The sequence below is a fragment of the Gordionus sp. m RMFG-2023 genome, chromosome 3, assembly GCF_954871325.1.
Source record: "Gordionus sp. m RMFG-2023 chromosome 3, tfGorSpeb1-WG-v2, whole genome shotgun sequence".
Classification (NCBI taxonomy): Eukaryota; Metazoa; Nematomorpha; class Gordioida; order Chordodea; family Parachordodidae; genus Gordionus; species Gordionus sp. m RMFG-2023.
In genome coordinates this window covers 7,122,414-7,141,717 of record NC_088777.1, presented here as the reverse complement: position 1 = coordinate 7,141,717, position 19,304 = coordinate 7,122,414, and the positions used below count along the sequence as shown (strand labels likewise).

Genomic DNA, 19,304 nt, shown 5'->3' with positions numbered 1-19,304 from the left:
TCATAAATGGCAAATAGGCTTCTACTTGCCAAATCTTGAGACTTGCACAATATTATTTTGGCTAAAACCTTAATCAGACCATTTTTAAAAATCGGCCCAAATCGGGCTTTTTAACATTATTATTATGAAATAACTAACAATTATTATAAATCTCTAACTATGAGAGAGCGATTGAGAAAATACAATATTATAAAAAAGATAATTTATCCCAGAATATAAGCCCATCCTGTTTATTCAGTAAATAAAATACTTAAAATTGCTTCTCCATTTTAAAAAGGTAATATAAAAATAGATCTTCTATAAGAAATTAAAATTACAAGCTTTCTAATATTTTATTTTTAAATGAATAAGTTTTTTCCAATTTTTAACATCTTTTAAAACAATTTCAGCTTATATAGACATTTTTAAGTCGTCGCATCTGAAGGAGGGTAGAATATATTTATTTAGATTTCCTTTTTTGTTAATTTTATTTTAGATTTATCTTTTTTGCTAATCTTCATAGATTAAGGGTGGAAGAGAGTAAAAATATTTGTGAGAAGGGGGGGGGGGCAGGTAAAAAATATATTTCGGGGATTAGTGTCCAGTTGGTGAGAGGGAATTTGGAGGTGGGGGTAATATTAACATTGGCTTAGAATATATATAAGTGCTCGCCATCTTTTATGCTAATAATAAAATATATATATATAATTACAATAAAAATGAAAAAAATACAAAAGAAAAGTAGATAATATGATATCTATTTTTTTTATAAGAATTGAATTAAATCCTCGTTCATATTTTATTTTAATCATAATTACATTTTATTTTATTGTAAATTATATTTTATTTTTAATCATAATTTACATTTTATTTTCAATGATAAATTACATTTTTTATTCCCTTTCAGCAAAAACAATTTCACTTTATATATCTTTTTTTAAACAATAAAAAAAATAACTAATTGTGTGAAATCCAAATTGACGTTAAAAAAATGTAAGGTTAAAATGATATAAAAAAATGTTAATTTAAAATTTTGACCGAAAGGCATAATCTCAATTATTCAACATTCCACCCTAAAGAAATTCGGCTTATGATTTCCTTGGATAAGTTGAGTGGTAACGCCATTAACGTTCATGATCGTCACGCAATACGCCACCCATGTTCATGGTGCAGTCTTCTTTTCAAACCGAACGATGGCTTGGTAAAGTAAAGGCAGCCCTTAGCTAACATTGCGATCAGATCATTTGTGCATGGCATCGGGCATCTAGATTCCTCTCGAGCAAGGTTCCTTCAGCCAGCCATCCAATTTCTGAGTCATCGCATTAATCTTGGCACACGGAATTCTCCTTGAAGGTAGGATTTAGGCACAGCATCGGGCTTCAAGTGAACTTTCTCTTGTCTGACCATTTTGAGTTTGTAGGAGTAAGTTGATTCAAGGTCTTTTTTTGTTGTCGAGTATTATCTTCTCGAGATCATTCTCCACATTACCCACTAAGAACGTTTTTAAAATGTTGTTGAAGGCGTTGAGCCTCATACGCCCTAGCAGGGGGATCTTGTCACAATCCATCAATATGGCTTCCAGCGTTTTTAAGTTACCTTCATACTTAACGTTTACATTAGCAAGACTAATTCTTGATGGCGCTGCCGTCATAACCAGTGAGTTTCATATCCGTCTTACGTATCGTGGTTATACCTACAGTGTTAGCTATCAGCTTCGGAAGTATAGTGTACCTCGTACCAGTGTCAACTTGCATCAGCGTGGGTATGTTTTTGATGCTCACCGTTACGTTGTATGCGTCATATCTGATATCGTTAACCCCCAGATTGCACACTTCCAAATTCTGCAGATTATATTCTTTAAGGTCTGTGTTTGAGTCGTCGCCATCATCGATTGCTTCGATGTTCATATCATCATTCGTATTCAATTGACAATCACGATCTTTGTAATCAGAAGATCTGTTGTAAGTATTGTTGTCGTTTTTGTACTGGTTGTGCCTCGACGAATATTTCGGGAAACCTTTAATATTTTGAGGGTTGTGTCTGTGCTGACCACGACGGGGATAGTTGGTTCGGTTATCACCTCTATAGCAGTCATCCCGTCGATCAGGGCTTTGATGATGGTCACAGTGATAGTCGTGGCGATTGCCATGGGCGTTGTACCCGCTATTGTTGTATTGATTGTCATAGTAGTTATCGTTGCGATTATCAAAACGGTTGCGGTTATAGTGACAATTATCGTAGCTTTGATCAAAACGATTGCCGTGGAAGTTGCTGTGCCGTCCATCGAATCGTTTATCGCGGCCATTGTCGTAGCGTATCTTGTAACGTTCATCAAAACGTTTGTAGCGGCAATAGTCGCAGCGTATATCGTAACGTTCATCAAAATGTTGTCCGGGGCGATTGACATTAATTAACTGGGGTTGTTTAAGAGATTTACCATGTGCGTGAGAGTTCTGGATGGGTTTTGTTATTACGTAACTATTTTTGACTCTGCCCATGTGATTAACCTCTTGTATTCCAGGTGATTCATCCAAATAAAACAATTTCATCACGCCCTTGATGTCACTTGGCTCAGTGGTGTCTTCTTCTAGACCTAGATTGTAAATATCTTCTATAGTCATAGAGCTCCTGACCGGGGAAATCTTTGGAATTCGAAGCAACTCTCACTTTCTCAATAATGCGCTGAATGGCATTCTTTATTGAGTCGTGCTACGCGTGTGACCCAAGCCGAGAACGTCTCCTCCTTGCCTTGAGTGGCAGCATAAAATAATGAAAGTTTGGCGTTCTCAGTCTTCGATGGATGTTGTAGCTTGAATTTGCAAAGCAGGGCGATTGGGTCCTGGAAGTCTGCCTAAGTGCAAATCGCTCCAATGTTATTGAATTCATCATCTGGAAGACTTCGGAGAAACAAGGCGACCTTTTCTCCGTTGGAGATCTTGCTAATGTCGAAGAAATTCTGCAATTTTCCTATGTAGCTGCCATCGCTACTAAATTTGGGGAAATCCAGCTTGAATTCAGTCATATATGTGGAATTGTTCAAAGCATCCATCGTAAGAGAATTATGATCGATAAAGGAGTAAAATAGAATAGATATACATTGTAAAATCAAGATCGAATTTTGATATAATACTTACGCAAAGTTCGGACGTAATTTGGCCTCCATGTAAGAATTGGGTTAAATCCTCGTTCATATTTTATTTTAATCATAATTACATTTTATTTTATTGTAAATTATATTTTATTTTTAATCATAATTTACATTTTATTTTCAATGATAAATTACATTTTTTATTCCCTTTCAGCAAAAACTATTTCTTTTTATATATCTTTTTTTGAACAATAAAAAAATAACTAATTGTGTGAAATATAAATTGACATTAAAAAATGTAACGTTAAAATGATATAAAAAAATGTTAATATAAAATTTTGACCGAAAGTCATAATCTCATTTATTCAACACACTAAATAATATAAAGGATAATTATATATTAAAAAACAAAAATATATATTTAACTACCTTAATATAAAATATATTTGCCTGACGATATGATCTAGCAGGTACATGCAAAGAGGTGTATGAAGGAAGCAGCCATTCACGGGGGCTAAATGTTAGAATATTAAAGAGCTCAATTTTGTTTCTTATGCAAGTAAATTGTAATTTTCATTAATTGCTATTTTATATAAATATTACGCTTAAAATTATATAATTTAGTTATCTATTGCCATTTATTTCTATTTTAGTAGAATATTAATATTATAAAAAAACATATTTAGGTCGATTTTTAAAAAGGGCCCGATTATGATTTTAGCCAAAATAATATTTTGTAAGTTTCAAGGTTTGGCTAAAAGAAACAGAAATCTTTCTGCCACCTATGAGCAAAATCAAGCTTACACGATATTACTTTGATTATAAATTTGGGCTTATTAACAACACTATTATATATATTTCGAAGTGCAAACCATAAGATGGCTCTCTGACTCCTATATATGGGCTAAATTCATTTAATGAATGAATCTCTAATCTAGTAAAATTACATCATTGGATACAACTTAAATAACATTTATAGTTAGTTCCAATCAAATGCGATTGTAGAGAATTCAGTTTTAACGACTAAGCTCTCTTTGCAAAAATTAATATTAATAAATAAGAAATTTTGCGATACATTATATTTGTATTATAGACTAAATAAAAATACTAAATCTAACGGCTAACATGATGCTATTTAAGATTTATATAAATTATCGTCTAAGAACTGGATTATTCCATCTCCATTTTTTATAATTTTGCAGGTGAGCAATTTTAAAAGTCAAGTTTCTATTTTTAACTTATTTTGGATTTTTTTTATGTAAATGGAATTGTATAATTATAAAAAATTGATAATATATTAAATATTCAAATCCTATTTTTTTTAAATTAATTCATTTAAAAAAATTTTTATAGAAAAGTGGGAACGTTGCAATAAAACTTGTATGTATGAAAAGTGAGAAAATTGCAATAAAAATAGTTCTGCAATTCAACTTTATTCAAAATAAATTTTATTTAAGAAAATTTAATATGTATCTTTTCAATAAATATATATATATATTGTTTTACAAAAGAGAAGTAACTGAAATTAATGATAGAGGAGAAAGAACTCGCTTGGCATGATACAGAAATTAATTGTACCTTTATGATATTGTAAAGTAGGGAATAAATAAAATGGTTGTGTCCTTACTTGGAATTCAATTAATGGGAAGGGGAATTAATGTATCTTTATATTACTGTTGTATTTTAATTTTGGAATACAATCAATAAATACATTCAAAAGGGGAAAAATGGGTTAAATGTATCTTTTATTGTTCCTTATTTTGGAAAACAATTAATAAATTTGTTTAGAATATAATTATTATAATGGGAAAGGTATCTTTATATTATTGTTGTTTCCTTTTTTGGAAAACAATCATTAAATACATTCAAAAGGGGGAAAGTGAAAATGTATCTTTTCAACCTATTTTGGAAAACAATCAATAAATACTTTTTATAAAATAAAAAGTTTCACCTATATAAAGCAGTCCCTTAGAACGTTTTAGTCACAAAATTTTACATTAAAGTAGGCCTATTCTTCTAATCGAATGGAAATAAATACAGAGTAAATTATTTGTTTTGTTGGATTATGAATTTTAATTTATTTATTTTATTCTAATATGAGTTTTCATTTATTCACCATTTTATTTGAACAATTAGTTTATTCAACAAATATTTTGAATAATTTGTTATATTATATTTAAATCAAATAATTATTGTTTTTTAAAAATTTTTTATCATTTCTATTGATAATAAACATATATAGGTGATTTCAGACTCCCCCCTTTGTCACAAATTTGCTTGTTCTAGTAAATCTCATTTTAAGAGAACAATAAATTTTCTCCTAAACCCCTCCCCCCTTATTCTCCAAAGTATTTTAAGGATGCATATTCCATCATCTCCTAAGGCATATAAAATAAAATTTTGCAAAAGTTAATAATTTTTTATAATAACGACTTTAATTCAAAATTTTTAGAAAAAAAAGCCTTTTTATAAATAATAAAGACCTTAATTATTATTATAAAAATTTAATAAAGCCAAGAGCCTACAATAAGTGAATTTAAAGACCTCCAATAAAATTTATATTAAAAATAAGTCGAAGTGCCCCCATCCCCAATAAGAAAATCGTGGATACGCATGGGTGATGTGTAACAAAGTTATGCATTAATTGCTAGAGAAAGACATTTCTTAGTTGGATCTGCCAAAAAATTGCATGTCTTATAAAAAAAAGCAGTAAGATAAACACTGCCTTATAAAATTGGTTTTCTATTATCAACTTCATTATAATTTCCTTAATTTAATCGCATGTTCTCTATCATCAAATTATTATAAATTTCTTGTTTAAAATTAGGGGTTCATTCTGCCAATATATTTTCGAATGAATAATTTTATATTGCATCAGGCCCAGCCCTTGAAAATATTTTGGATAAGTTGTCCACCCCAGCAATATTGAGCCTACTTCAATCTATATTCTTACCCACACTGCTAATGTAATGATTAATATTTTATATAATATATATTTTTTGATTAATAAACACACAACAGTGTTGTATATATTTACATACGGTTAATGGTATCTATATTATTTATCAACAAGAAAAGAGAAACTTCTTATATACCAATTTACTTTCATTTCAACAAAAAAACATTAATATTATTTAACAAATGTTTGGGGCGATAAAAATATTACTTAACACAAATATTTTAAATTTTTTACCTTCTAATTATGTTATTAAAATTTTACCGTTGTTTGATTTAATAAAAATACTTCTGATATTCCTAATTTTGAGCTAATTCCTACAAAAAAAAGAATTTACTCACTGGTATAGAAAAATCTCAAACTCCCGGTATACACTTTTCCCCATCTTTTAAAAATGAGCCCATAAACGTGACTACATGCCTGTCAATTGTACGTAAGAGTCACAAAAATTGTGGGTTTTGCATATAAATCATCTGTAATGCCCCAGTTAGATGGTAATGAGAAAAAAAATAATTGTTGTACTTTGCCTATAAAATATTGGGGAAAATACTTTAATAAAAATTACATATTCATCATACAAGATACAAGTATATTATATTAAATAATAAATAGAAATACATAATTTAAAAAAAAAACATTACATCCAAAATTAAAATAATTTCCCTTATTATAAGATTATCTAATATTTTTTTTTAATGTATAAAATTTCAATATAAGCGCAACATTAATATTTTAAAATATTTTCGACTTTTTAATATCACTTTTGCTATAATCGAAACCATTTTTGCGTGATTTTTTTGCCTTTTTCTCCCTTTGACTACTCGAAGAATGAGTAATTATTTGACTATTCAAGAGATTAAATACCGAAATTCCTTCGACATTTTTGGTTTTTGGGATTGATTTGTCGGTATTCGCCACTTCCTTTGGCTTTTCGTTCGATTTAAGGCTAGATTTCTTTTTATTAAGGAGTAATATTTCGGCGGTTTGCGCTTTGATGGGAGTTTTAATACCTTGTTCATACTTTCCTACAAAAAAGACAAACATTATTCCAATGACTTAAAATTAAAAAAAATATTCATTAGGTTACGTATATAAATATGATGATTTAAAAACCCGATTTTTTAACCAAAATAATACTATGTAAGCCTCGAGATTTGGCAAATAGAGGTCCAACCCTTTCTGCCATCTATAAACAAAATCTTCAGGCTTACATAATATTATTTGGGCTAAAATCTTAAGAGATCGTTTTGAAAAAATCGATCCAAATCGGACTTTTATACAACCCTACATATAGACCTGATTACGTGTAACATTTTTCAATAGGTAAAGACCTAAATATATTTTTAAAAAACCTCAAAATTTATAAAACATGATCAAAATCTTCTATTTAAAAATTTCAAAAATTCAGAAAATAAAATTTATCAATCAAAATTTTTTTACTTCCCATTTTTGATTAAAATATGTTATTTACTTTTGTTTTCGTAAAAATTTTACAACGTTATAAATTTTCGAGAAACTTAAAAATTAAATAAGTTTTCGTAAATTAAAAAAAAAAATTTAGACCACCATTTAATTTTTACATCTAAAATAGTTTATTTCACTTTTTTTCCATTAAAGTTAATAAATTTAAATTAAATAAATTTTTGATATTTAGGTCACAACCTTATTAAGCAAATTGCTCAATCTATCGATCGAATAGAATGAGATACATATAAATAGGTTTATTTTGTAAAAATAAAGGTAAATAAGAGCTTTTATTTTTATTGATAAGAAAATTAAATTAGAAGTAAACATAAAACATTAAGTTTGGGAGTAGCCTTAGATCAATGACATTATAATACTTATAATAGACAGGCGAATTATTTATTAAAATGCATTTTTATTTTAAAGCTTCGTTGAATAAAAATCAGCTGTAGACACGCCATTTTAGGTTTCCATACAAAAATAATTGTATAATGCTGAATTTTTAAAATGACTTAAACGGGAAATCAAAATGGCGTGGCCAACTGATTTGTATTGATACCCATTTATAATTAAATGAATATTGGTAGTTGTTGTTAAGCGGTTCGATTTCGCCAATTTTAAATTATCCAAAATAATATAATACAAGCCTCAAGATTTCGGTAATATGTCCAAACCTTTCTGCTTGCGAAATATTTTTTTGGCTAAAATATTGGGTTAGCCATTTTTTAAAAATCGAGATAATCAACCAACACTAATTATATGTAACAGAATTTTTTTTTTAAAAAAACAAGACATTAAATGGATATTTAATTCTCTTTATTTAAATAAAAAAAAATACAGCATATGTAAATCTATATTAAAATGATATTTAAAAATAACATGAGGAAGGGGCAAAAATTGGCCCCATTGAGATCAGAGAAAATAAGAAGTTTCCTCGAAATATAGCTATTTGAGCCGATTTGTAACATTTTAAAAGAGGATCCATGATCACAATTAATTCGAGAAATTTTTATAAAATAAAATCTTTAAAAAAAAATGACTGGCCTATTTTTTATTGAACATTATAATTTATAAATTTTAACCGAAATTGAATAAGAATGAAATACCTAATCCTAAACCGGGTGTAAACCCCATCTTCAAAAGTAGTTTCATTCCAATAGGATTCGAATCTTCGGCCTGTTTAATTTGGGATCGACTTGCTTCACTAGAATCGTGATAACCTTTCGAACTTTCAATAGGCACAAGGCTCTTCGTTTCGGTAGGTTGCATTTCTATTAAAGAAAAAAAAATATATATAATTTCTATAAATTTAATATGCGCGCATGTTTTTTACATGCTTTTATATGGCGGTATTTTGATGTTTTTTTAATAGGTGTAATATGATATCAAATAATAATCTATCTATGATCTTTTAATTTCTTTTCATCCATTTTTTTTTATGATTTAATTATTTTATCGTTACTCTTCCCATAATTTAGAGTGTTATTTTTTCAACATACGCGCGTTTTTTTTTAAATTCAAAAATCTAATTTTACCGGAAATGTATTCCATCATGTTTGGAATACCCACCCTGTGAATTTAAGAATATTTTGTCATGAACTCTTGAACTTATTATAATTTATATTCGTTATTTCCATAGATTTTTTTATGTAAATTAAAAATGACTCAAAGGTTAACGGTTAAATTTTCTGATTCATTAAGACAGGTATTCTAAACATGCCGGAATACATCTCATGTAAATTCAGATTTTTTAAATTTAAAATAACGCGTTCAAAAAATGATTTAAAGTTGAAATAACACATTGCCGAAAAAAACACATTGACGCTAATATATATATATATAATCGAATAATTTTAATATAGCTTTGTTAATTGAGTGCTTTTAAATCAGATATTGGTGATGTTGCAAAAAATTCTAAAAAAAAATTGAACGCGTTCCCATTCAAGTTTATATTTGAAAAAAGGAACGCGTTCACGTTCGTTCAAAACTTTATGAATGAATTTTTTTAGGGATGTCTCCCTCGACAAATATTGAAGATAGAAACCCTGAAAACCCTACTTCCCAACCTCATAAGATTTTCCATCCTAAGTTTATAATTTTTTCAAAAAATTTCATTTAATATAAAAATGCTCCATTTTTTTTACCCAATATATTTCTAAAATCAATAGTTTTGGTGAATACAGAAATATTTTTTATTTATTAATAAAAAAAATTTCTTACTAAATTATAAATATAATATAAATTTTTATATATCATATAAAATTTGATTATTTATAAAAATATATAAATTTATTATACTTTAAATAGTGTTCAACTATTAAAATATGAAACCTTTGATAAAAACTTGATAATAATAGCGAAATTTAAAATAATCACATTAAAAATAAATTAATTTTAAAAGATATAAACTATTTTACTAATATATAATGATTTTTACTACGCAGAGGTACCATTTGCACAACCCAGCCCGGCCCGAATTTTTTTTTAAAATTTTCAGGCCTGACCCGGGTATTTTTTTTCTAAAAAAATATTTTTGTCTTTTAATATTTTACATTCGTCTGTGACAATTTAAAACTTGACTTAAAAAATTTGGTAATGTCATCATCATTTTTTTTAACCACAAATATTGTTCAACATATTGGATATCCTTACTTTTTATATTCAGAGCACCAGCACCTTTTATAAAAATATTTGATAAATTATATTTATAATTTTTTTTAATCAAATTTTTTTGGGTGAGAGCCTATAATTTGCTAAATTTAGCCTTTACAGTGAAAAATTTCTTCTTCACTTGATCATAATTCAGATTATATGTTTTTCCAATTTCCTCCCAAATTTTGCTATTTTCTACAGAATCTCTGAATTTTCATTTTTGCACCAGAGGTTCCTGTGCACTCTTATTATGTTCTCACAAAACAAAAATCTGGTAAAAATAAAAATTATATTATATTATAAGGTGCTGGTACAACCAGCATAAAAAGTAAGGATTTTCTATATGTTGAAGAATATATATATGTTTAAAGAGAATGTTGATAATATTAACAAATATTCTGAGTAAAGTTTTAAATTGACACAGTAGACAAATGTAAAATATTAAAAGACAAAAATATAAAATAGTTTTTTGTTTTAGGGGGACAGTATTATTTCATATTTGTATATAAAATTAATATATTATGCTGCAATCATACCTTAATGAAATTGCTAACCCACTTAATGATAAAAATATTGAGCAAAATATTGAATTTGCTTCTTGATACTATAATTTATGTACATTATATTACTATTATTTGATATTTATTAATGAATAGCTAGATCAAGATATTGCTAACAAAGAAAATGAAAACCCTTATAGTCATTAACAAAAATATTCCTATTCCAACTTTTAAAAAAAAAAATTATAAATTTATGATGGGATTTTATCAATCTTATTTGAATCAAACTAATGCAATGTCAATTGAAGATATATTAAATTTAAAAAATTAATTTTTGAAAATTTAGCTTGATATATGTAAAATATCCATATTTTTTATTATATTATTAACTCAAATAGAATAATTTTTATATATTAATGGAAAGATTATATTCCTAAATAAATGAGTCCTTAAAAACAATTATTATTTTAGGAACTGTTTATTAAATATTGATACAATTATTTACAACATATATGTATTAATTAAGTATATAAATAATATTTAAATATAATTATTATCAAATAAAAGGTTCATATACAAAAATGTAATATAAAATATTCAATACAATTAAATATTTATACATCTTTGAAATTACCTCTTATATTATTATAGTTCTCATTCAGGCGATGGTATTGAGATTCGGTAGAATCTGGTAAAGGGCATTCTTCATTTGAATTAAGCTCTATATTTTGATTGCCCTCTATATCTATAATTACATTATGTAAAAGACAATATGACTTAACAATCTGAATTGTATTAACTATGTTAGCTTCAGATAATTTATGAAGATGCCTAATTTTGGTAATTAAAATCCCAAAACATTGCTCAACTGAGACTCTAGCACAAGATAATTTATTTTTTGGGCATTTAAATGGTTTTTATAATGTTTCATCATGAAAAGGATATGCATCATCTCCTACAAATACATATAGATGTATTTATGTCTGTTGAAGGTAAGAAATTTGGATTAGGTATCTTGATAATATTATTCATCATTCCTTGATAAAATTGGTGGATGTGTCCAAAATGTTTTTTTTAAATTAATTTGTGAAAATTTATGAATCTTAAGGATTTTTTCAAAACATTTTGGACACAGCCTAAACTAATAATACTTTCTAATTTTTTATAAAAAATTTCCCATATTGAATAAATTTTTATTCGAATTTATTAATAAAATAAATTTTTATAAATGACGAAAAATGATATAGGCCACTATTCTATTTTTAAAAAATAGCTTGTTATTTTTTTCTTCGAAATATATATATTCATTTATATTTTTTAGATTTTGGATACAGCCTGAATAAAAATAATAAGGTTTTCTAAAGTTGAACGAAGATAAAAAGACGAACGCCTTCGTTTACAAAGTTAGATATTGGAAACGGGGGTTTAAACTTTAAAGGAGTTTTTATTCTGACAATTTTTTCAAAAGGTGAATCTGATTATTACAAAGGAGGTTATGATTTTTATATTTGGCTCAGTATAGGGTTTCTGGTTTTGGTGGAAAACTCTCAAGTATGAATCCACATAAACCTTTGAGACAATTAATATACCAGAGACCTGCAGAGGTACCATTTGCACAACCCGACCCAGATCTTTAAAAAAAATTTTAGGTCCAGATATATATATAGAAATTAGAAGTACTTATGTCATATCCGGTTCGGTAAATTTTTAAATAGGTTCCAATTCCTAGAAGGAATTCCAGGATGAGATTCTAATGCTTAGATTTGATCCCATTCCAAAGGTTCTAGTTCCCAATAAAATAAATCTTAGCATACTTTCATCATATCTACGTATAAGATAGATATGAATGCTCATATATAAATAATAGATATATATATATATTATAGATTGGAGATAATAACCTTCAATAATTTTGATGTTAACGAAAGAGGTGGCGAATGATTGATTATTGGTAAGATTTTTGACGACGACATGAGAATCGTTTGATTGGCAAGAATCTACATCCAAAAATTCAATTTCGGAAAATACCCAAAGATCGGTCTGCTCATTCTTGGCTAGACATTTGCTGCCCACCGATATGTTACTTTTTAGTGATTATGAATGGGTAAATTAATTTCGTATAATGCTAAAGCAAATGATTTATCTCCCGGCCTTCCTTTTCCTACGTTCGTGAAATGATTTCTTATTCGTGAATCAAATTAGGATCTCGCTTTTATAATGTATTTTTAATTTGCAAATAATATTGTAGTTAGGATTACTCATAATTTGGTTCAACATAATCTCTTGTATCCCGTTTCTTCACTACATGACCGTGAGAATATCTAGCGTAAAATAATATATAAATTTTAGGGGGCAAAGTTTTGTAATTATTTATTTTCCAAAAATAATAAATACATTATCATTTTTATTATTCTTTATAAATGGCCATGGATATTTGGTTAAATAGCAGATTTTATATTTGATGTCATTAATTAAAATCGATTGTTTATTTATTAAAATATCTATCATAACATGCATTTCAAATTTTAGATATAAATATAATAATTATTTGTGATGCTTGATTATTTTTTTTTCCTATGTATTTTACATGAAGCAATTTTAGAAAATTGTTTTTATAAATTATTTGCTCAAATTGTACTATATTGTAATGGGCAAATATTAAATATCGATGTTATGATATACTTTTTAACTAATGTTATAAATATTAAGTTCGTTTTTTTGAAAAAAAAATGAAGAACGACTTCCTTTATTTTTGCGGACTTTGAACCTGTTTTTTTTTGACGAACGCATTCGTGTTTAATGTTTGTTCAATTTTATATCTTATTTTTATTAATTTGTAAATAAAAAATATTAATTTAATGGTTATTTTATAATCAGCTGTTTCCAATATTACATTTGAATTTTTTTTTGCCCACCGATACTGTCCTATTGTATAGTATAATTTGAATATTATTATTTATATTTGGATGTTGTTATTTCATCATCATCATTTGATTCTGAACATTAACCACATGGCCCAAATATAATGTATACTTTACAGTAACATCCAATATTCAAGGAACTAATTCTATCCTAACCAAATGTAAAATGTTTCCAAAAAGTATAAAATAAGTTTCAAAATCTTCAAGTTAAATTTAAAGAGACACTTGATTGTAATAATTATTATTTGATATAATATAACTAATAATAGCCCGATAATAATTTATGTTAGATTGTTGTATTTGGGCTTATTAAATTATTATAATAGATATATAAAATAAAAATTTTTAATGTGATTCTTTGAAATTATAATCTAATCACTATTAATTTTTAATTTTCATCAAAGGTTTTATATTTTAATTGTTGAACAAAATTTAATGTATTACAAACTTATATATTTTATAAATAAATCATTAGTGGGATTCAATATCCAAATATTATTATCATATATATATAATTATTATTTAATTCTCAAACTTGCAATCGTCACAATTTTGTCCCATTAAAAATCGATCACATGGCTTCATGGCAGTTACAATGGGATGACTGAATAGAACGACTAACTAATATTTTTAAAAAGTTTAAATTATAACTTTTTTTGAATTATATATAGTTAGCCCCACCCCCTTCATTTTTTGTTAAATTTATAAAATTTCTTTTTCTTCTATGTTGTTATTATTATAATTGATGATATTTTAAATTTAATTGATTTTGTCAATTTTTTTTGATTACGCATTATCGATTTTTTTTTATCTTAAATATATAATACGCCGCCGCCAACAGAAGACCATTCCTTCATTCCCCCCTCAGGAAAGCGTCCAATTCCAAATCCGTCATTTCTAAATCTACTATTTCTGGTGCTTCTACCGGTCCATTGCTTGTAGTATCCAATGCTTCCGCTACCGTAGGCGCAAGTACATAAATTTATATATTTCCTGGGATGATCATAAGAATAAGCGTATATACGCAAAATACTGAGGAGCGTTTATCCGAATTCCCTACGCCGGCGGTTCAATCCAGCCCGATACAAAGAGGACGAAATCCTCCACGGACTTGTTATCTCTGCCAATCCCGAGACCACCTACAAGATCGGTGTCCGCGAAGACCAAGGCGACAACTAGAAAGACAGCCAACCCGAGATATCCAGACGGGACCAGGGATACAGGAGGTACCTGTGTCGAGGGTGGCGCCTACGGTAGCGGAAGCATTGGCTTGTCTATTTTATCATTGGACACAGGATTCAAAAGCACCAGAAATAGTAGATTTAGAAATGACGGATTTGGAATTGGACGCTTTCCTGAGGGGGGAATGAAGGAATGGTCTTCTGTTGGCAGCGGCGTATTATATATTTAAGATAAAAAAAAATCGATAATGCGTAATCAAAAAAAATTGACAAAATCAATTAAATTTAAAATATCATCAATTATAATAGTTATATTTTTATTTTGAAGTTAAAATTATATATTCCTTATTTTTGTAAACTTCATCTTGATTTGTGCCATTGCAATTTGTTATATGAGTATCGAATATAACTGCATCGTGATATTTAGGATATATAAAATCAGAAAAATAGGCTTGACATTTGTAAATTTCAATATTCTCTGCCAATAATTCTTCAGAAGGTTTAATATTAGCATTTGTACCCCCGATATCATTGTCTTCTTTACTTTGGTCAGGTGCAATGGATATATAGTTTGACGTCTATATATAGTATATATAAAATATTAGAAATGTATGAGTAAAATAAGTAAACAAAAAGCAAGTGTGATACTTTGAATATAAGTTATAAGCCTAAACACCTAGTGAAATATGAATTATTTGTATTTGATAGTTAATATCTTTAAAAATGAAAAAATGGATCATTAAAATTTAAAAAAGTGATTTAGAGATATGAAAAAAAATTTAAAAAAAAATTCCATAAGGAACATGAAATATTTATGAATAATTTCAAATATTTTCATTTAATTTTTTATATTTACAAATTATTTGGAATAATAAATGAATATTTCAAAATTATACATTGAATAGATAAAAATTTGTCAAAAAACCATATTTTCTTATTCATATTTGATTCAAATAATCAAATAATTTGTTTTAAGTGTAAAATGGAATGATAAACTATAACTTACACCTCAAGGTTTTCTCCAAACAAGATAACCAACATTATAGAAAGCAGAATTTTTTTTAAAATAATTCCTCAAAGCTTAGTTTGTTTTTTGGTGTGGACCTACAGATTGTGTCAATAATTTTATTAAAGGATTCTATAGGGTGTTTAAATTTTTTTAAAATTTTCAAATAATCTAGAACCAATACCTTTTTAAAAAAGTGTTCATAGTAACCAGAAGTGACTAGTGAGAAATATTTTAAAACCAGTCTCTTTCATAGTCTTAGCTTAACCCCAGTAGAAGTTAAAAAAAATTATTGGACTGGGCTAACAAAAATTAAAGACAACAGGTGTAAGAGAATAGAGATAAAATTATCCTAAAGCCAAATTTTGTTAAACTTTAATGATTAAATGACTTGTTATAATTATTCATTTATATAAGTGATTTATTTTCTATATACTTTGTTTGCTTTAATAAGAAAATCATAAAAATGAAATCCTCATCATTATTGGTTACCATTGCATATATTTTTGGTTTTTAAAAACCAGGCTGGGGTTGGCAAGCTTAATAAAAAAAAATTAGAATCAGGCTAGGCCAGATATCAATTAGTATTAGCTGGGTCAAGCAAAAATAAAATACCAACCAAGTCAGGCCTCATTTGCATGAGTCTAACCTACATATGGTTACATAAATAACTTGTGGTGGTAGCCTTATTTAATATTTAAACAAACCTCTATAAACATGTGTAAACATTTATAAGGGTTATGACCCCTTTTAATTTTTTTTAAAATAAATAGGTTCAGTTCCATTTTCAAGATTTGGTTACATAATGATAGGAACATTAAAAAAATAAAAACATAAACTATGTTAATTTATATAAATTCAAGATGATAATAAAAATTTTACTACTTCATATTTTGTTTCCAGTAAATTTAGTAATTGGTCTTTTTTAATAGCCAAAAGATTTTCTGTATAAATGAATAAGTTGGAAATAAAATGGCATCTTCAATCAACCTTCTCTTGTCTTTATGACATCTAGGAGTTGTTGCTTTATTCTGTCTATTCCATTTGCATTATTAAATTCAGAATTTGCATCAAATAAATTTCCCAAATCAGTTATCTTAAACAATTTTACATATTAAAAATATAGAAATTAGTAACCAAATCATCTAATCTTTTAAAGGGATTAATATATTTATTAAACTATATATGCAGCATAATGAAAAATCATATCCTTAGCATATAATTTAAGCAGATTGATTTATGTCTCATTTCCAGTAAAATAAATTATGTATAGTAAATTAAAATATAAGGGACAAACGAATTATTAGTTTAATTAATACAAGTAAAATGTGGAAAGTTTGACTATCAATGAAAAATTACTTGTTTTTTACAATTTTCTATTGAATCTCGTATTTCTTGTTCATTCATTTTCGACGTCGCACCCATCAAGACGCCAATAACATTAACAAGAATTTTAAAAGTTGACAAATAAAACAAAATATAAAAATTGTAAAATTGTGGAATAAAAAATATATAAAGAGAAAAGTAGAGAAAAAATCGGAAAAGAGAAAATAAGATGTGAGATAAGAATAAAAAGAGAGAAAAGAAAAAAATGACTTAACTAGGCAATGGAAAATTAATTTGACATTTAGATTGCCAGTGCTTGACCGAGGTAGAATTCTTCTTTTGAGTCCTCTCCAAAATCAGTCTAAAGTATTTCTGTTAAGTCTTGAACTTGATGACCGATAGTTGCAAGTCAAAATGACCAAAAATAATATGATAATATGCATACCAAGTCAATCTAGAGACTCCACCTGCTCTTCTATTGCCAAAGGCCATTTGGTGGAAAGGAATACGAGCAGAGGTTTGCTTTGTAAACGAGTTGCATAGAGCATGCCGGATAGCTCGCCCTTCTTTTCCTTTGATGCTTTGAGGGCAGTGTCTATCCAAATTGACTTGTTTGTGCCATCTTGCACATTTATGTGAGAGGATAGAATTGAATCGTTTAAACGAATAGCCAAGGCTAAGCGATATTCATGGTCATTGAGTTCCTAGCCAAGATCTTATATGGGATTGCCTCTTAAAATTATATACTGAAGCCTTGTTCAAAGAAGCAAAGTAAGAATGGACAATTGATTTCAGATTTGTGTTAAGTTAATCAACAGTACCTTCAATCATGGCCGCATTCCAGTTTTCCCATGCAGAAGTGGAAAGATTATTGTCAGATGCGTGTTTGTTGCGTATTAAAGATATAGTTTCATTAGTTAAAAAAAATCTGAAGAAACAATGCTAGATGAGATGAATCCGCAAATCTCTAATGTGATAGGAGACCGAATTCCAATTCCTTCATTGTAATTAGGGAGTGTAGCTTGGAGCCATGCGATATCATAAATTAACAATTTTTTTACGTTATTTATATTATTTTTAATAGTATTGTTAAACGGCTCGATTTGAACCGATTTTTAAAAACGACTAACTCCACATTATAGCCAGGAAAATATTGCCTAAGTGTCTAGATTTTGCCAATAGATGCTCAATACTATGTGCCATATATGAGCAAAAATTTTTAGGCTTGCATAACATTTTTCTGGATAAAATATTGAGTTAGCCGTTTTTAAAAATCGGCTCAAATTGAGCAGTTAACAACACTAATTTTTAACTTAAATTTTTTTTTAGATTTCTTGTAAGAAGATAATATTGGATTTTAATGGCATAGAGATTTTAAAATTCACTGTGTGACGGAAGGAAGTATAAGAGTTCCTCAAAGTTGTAAAAGATGTGGGGTAGTGGTTGATTCTAAAGCTAGACATCCACGCCATTGTCTCGCGAACAGATATAAATATGTAAAGCACGAATGAATTAATAAAATAATCAAAATTCATTATTCAAAGCCGATGTTCCTTCACATCTCGAACCATAAGATACTTCTGTTATTAATAACTCGCGGCCTGATGGGCATAAATTAATATCCTGGGATATAGTGAAACAGATGTATTGGAACTTAACGTGTATAAACATTTCTGCTCAGCGGAAATAAGGAAATCCCAAAAATATTCACATCTAGTCGACTTATATCCCTTGTGGTCTTAACAGCTCATTTGGGAAAAAGCAAAATCCCTAATCAAACTAATTAGCCTAAAGAGCCATAAAACAACAATCGATTAAACAAAAAAATCAGCTTTTAAATATAACGCAACAATTTTAAATTACCTATATTCATGGCCGTCACCAGAAGAGGGTGACTATTTTTAACAAAAAAAATTTATTTTATACCACATATGTTATCATGTTTTCGGAAATCAAATGGCCACGTAATGCTAGGCACTGCAATCCACAATATAGAAAGGACTCAATAGTTATTGATCTTACATATATTCTTTTGCTATTTCAATCCTATTTTAGTCAATATGTGATGGATCATATCCCCACTTTGAATTAATTTGAAGAAATCATCAGTTTATTCACAGCTTTTGTGATAATTTGTTTTTTGATGATTGTCAAAGATTTCTCTAGCATCTTTGTACTTGTTAAATGGAGTCTTAATAAGATTGTTAAGCTTAACTAAATTTCTTCCAACA

General features: G+C 27.7%; 1 protein-coding gene across 1 annotated transcript; it reads right to left on the bottom strand.

Moving 5' to 3' along the window:
* Nucleotides 1–6,638: 6,638 nt before the first annotated feature.
* On the bottom strand, nt 6,639–17,200 carry LOC135926411 (zinc finger CCCH-type with G patch domain-containing protein-like). The gene is made up of 9 exons (XM_065462282.1): nt 17,107–17,200; nt 16,738–16,843; nt 16,633–16,691; nt 15,101–15,319; nt 14,096–14,181; nt 12,898–12,960; nt 12,541–12,722; nt 8,594–8,758; nt 6,639–7,048 (listed from the first exon to the last, which is right to left on the bottom strand). Exons 1-9 carry the CDS (start codon nt 17,170–17,172, stop codon nt 6,756–6,758), a joined length of 1,239 nt encoding a protein of 412 aa, XP_065318354.1. The 5' UTR covers nt 17,173–17,200; the 3' UTR covers nt 6,639–6,755.
* Between the last annotated feature and the right edge of the window lie 2,104 nt (nt 17,201–19,304).

Bases quoted from the DNA above. Each gene is read 5' to 3' on its own strand.
- LOC135926411 (XM_065462282.1), bottom strand. From the start codon at position 17,172: ATGGGTGCGACGTCGAAAATGAATGAACAAGAAATACGAGATTCAATA. The intron at 16,844-17,106 runs GTAATTTTTCAT...AAATTGTTTAAG, and splicing joins TAGAAAATTGTAAAAAACAA to ATAACTGATTTGGGAAATTT. The intron at 14,182-15,100 runs GTTTACAAAAAT...TAAAAATATTAG, and splicing joins ATGGCACAAATCAAGATGAA to TTAGTCGTTCTATTCAGTCA.